The following is a 2,153-nucleotide window of genomic DNA, read 5'->3' as shown; positions in this document are numbered from 1 at the left end:
TAAATGTGCTTATTTTTCTGTGTTCCAAGAACTGAGTCTCCCACATTGAAAGGTTTTTATTGTTTGCATTTCTAGAAATCACCATTTATGCACAAAATCTTGTGGAATTTAAAAGTCTATAAATATAAAAGTAAATATATAAAAGTATAAAATTATGTGATTATAGTTTCTTGGTTTAAGGATAAAAGCATTGTATATTCTAAATGTCCCTAATTTTAATTGCTAAATTAATAAATTTTAGTTTTCTGAACAACAGAATTTATATCCTAGAGTAGTTTTACTACTCAGAAAACCATTTAAATATTTTTATAACAGTACAGTTATAACAACATTTCTTTGGTTACTTCTTAGGATGTGAGCATTGTGAAGGCAAATGCTACAAACGCAGGACAACACAGAATTCCTAAGCAACTTCACATCGAAATTACCAACCTTCTTCTTGACTGGTATTCCTGGCCTAGAGTCTGCTCATGGCTGGATCTCCATTCCTTTCTGTTGTCTTTATGCCACCGCCCTCTCTGGCAACAGCATGATCCTCTTCATCATTGTGACCCAGCATAGCCTGCATGAACCTATGTACTATTTCCTCTCCGTGCTCTCTGCCACTGACCTGGGTTTGACTTTTTCTACAATGTCAACCACCTTGAGAATCCTGTGGTTTCAGGCAAATGAAATCAGTCTAGATTTTTGCATTGTTCAGATGTTTTTTCTCCATGGGTTCACATGTACAGAATCTGGAGTGTTACTGGCTATGGCTTTTGATCGTTATGTAGCGATCTGCAAACCTCTTAGATATACCTCAATTCTTACTAATTCTAGAATCATTCAGATAGGTTTTCTAGTGATAATGCGCACTCTACTTTTAATAGTTCCACTGTTTCTGCTCCTCAAACCTGTCTCTTTCTGTAAAAGGAATACCCTCTCCCACTCCTACTGCTATTATCCAGATGTGATTAAGTTAGCATGTTCAGACACTCGGGCAAATAACATCTGTGGACTAGTTGATCTCATTCTGACCACAGGGCTAGACACTCCATGCATTGTCTTATCTTATATTCTGATCATTCGCTCTGTCCTTAATATTGCCTCATCCGAAGAACGACACAAGGCCTTCAGCACCTGTGTGTCCCACATTGCAGCAGTTGCAGTTTTCTACATCCCTATGTTTAGCCTGTCTCTGGTGCATCGCTACGGTCGGTCAGTGCCCAAGGTAGTCCATACAATGATGGCCAATGTTTACCTTCTTCTACCCCCTGTGCTCAACCCCATCATCTACAGTGTGAAAACAAAGCAAATCAGAAAGGCCATTCTTAGTTTGCTCTTTGCAAAATGAACACAGAGTTTCTGCTGAATGCTCTCAGGGCAGATTCTCCATGGCAAGGAGTAAAGTATGCATCAACATGAATCTATGCCTCAGTTTTTAATGTTTCATAGCCTTTTCAAAACTACTTAGCTTGTTGTGTCCAGAGACAATGCAGGATATACATAATAAGAATAGATGTTTCAGGCAAGTATTAGTCAAAAGAAAGTTTTGGACATTAGGGATATTTATATTTTTAATATATAGCTTATATGATGAACAATGGTTCATTAAGAATTTACTACAATGTATGTTATTGTCATCATAGGAAAAATCAAAGCAAAATTAACATACTGATGTTACTTCACAAAATTTCATGTTATATGAATATATATATGGCTTAGAAAATTTTAAAAAAGTAATTTGGATATTAATTCAACTAATAAAGTAATTACAAGAAGAAGAATGTGATGAAGGTTCGTGATCTGAAATAAACATCATGATGGTGAACATGAGCCATTGTTTTATGTTTTTTTCCTTTTTTTCCAATTTTTTTATTAGATATTTTCTTCATTTACATTACAAATGCTATCCCAAAAGTCCCCTATACACCCCCCCTGCCCTGCTCTCCTACCCACCCACTCCTACTTCTTTGCCCTGGCATTCCCCTGTACTGGGGCATATAAAGTTTGCAAGACCTAGGGGCCCCTCTTCCCAATGATGGCTGACTAGGCCATCTTCTGTTACATATGCAACTAGAGACACGAGCTCTGGGGGTACTGGTTAGTTCATATTGTTGTTCCACCTACAGGTTGCAAACCCCTTCAGCTCCTTGGGTACTTTCTCTAGCTCC

At 37.5% G+C, this 2,153-nt stretch overlaps 1 protein-coding gene across 1 annotated transcript; it reads left to right on the top strand.

Moving 5' to 3' along the window:
• The first annotated feature begins 373 nt into the window (after positions 1–373).
• LOC110299231 (olfactory receptor 51F1-like) lies at positions 374–1,333 on the top strand. Its single transcript, XM_021168882.2, has one exon. The coding sequence runs from the start codon at positions 374–376 to the stop codon at positions 1,331–1,333; it is 960 nt and encodes a 319-aa protein (XP_021024541.1).
• The last annotated feature ends 820 nt before the right edge of the window (positions 1,334–2,153 follow it).

Source organism: Mus caroli, unplaced genomic scaffold, assembly GCF_978045245.1.
Source record: "Mus caroli unplaced genomic scaffold, Mus_caroli_1 scaffold_8, whole genome shotgun sequence".
NCBI classification, from domain to species: domain Eukaryota; kingdom Metazoa; phylum Chordata; class Mammalia; order Rodentia; family Muridae; genus Mus; species Mus caroli.
This window is presented reverse-complemented; position numbering and strand designations above follow the sequence as displayed.

Coding starts and splice junctions, on each gene's coding strand:
- LOC110299231 (XM_021168882.2), top strand. CDS start 374: ATGCTACAAACGCAGGACAACACAGAATTCCTAAGCAACTTCACATCG.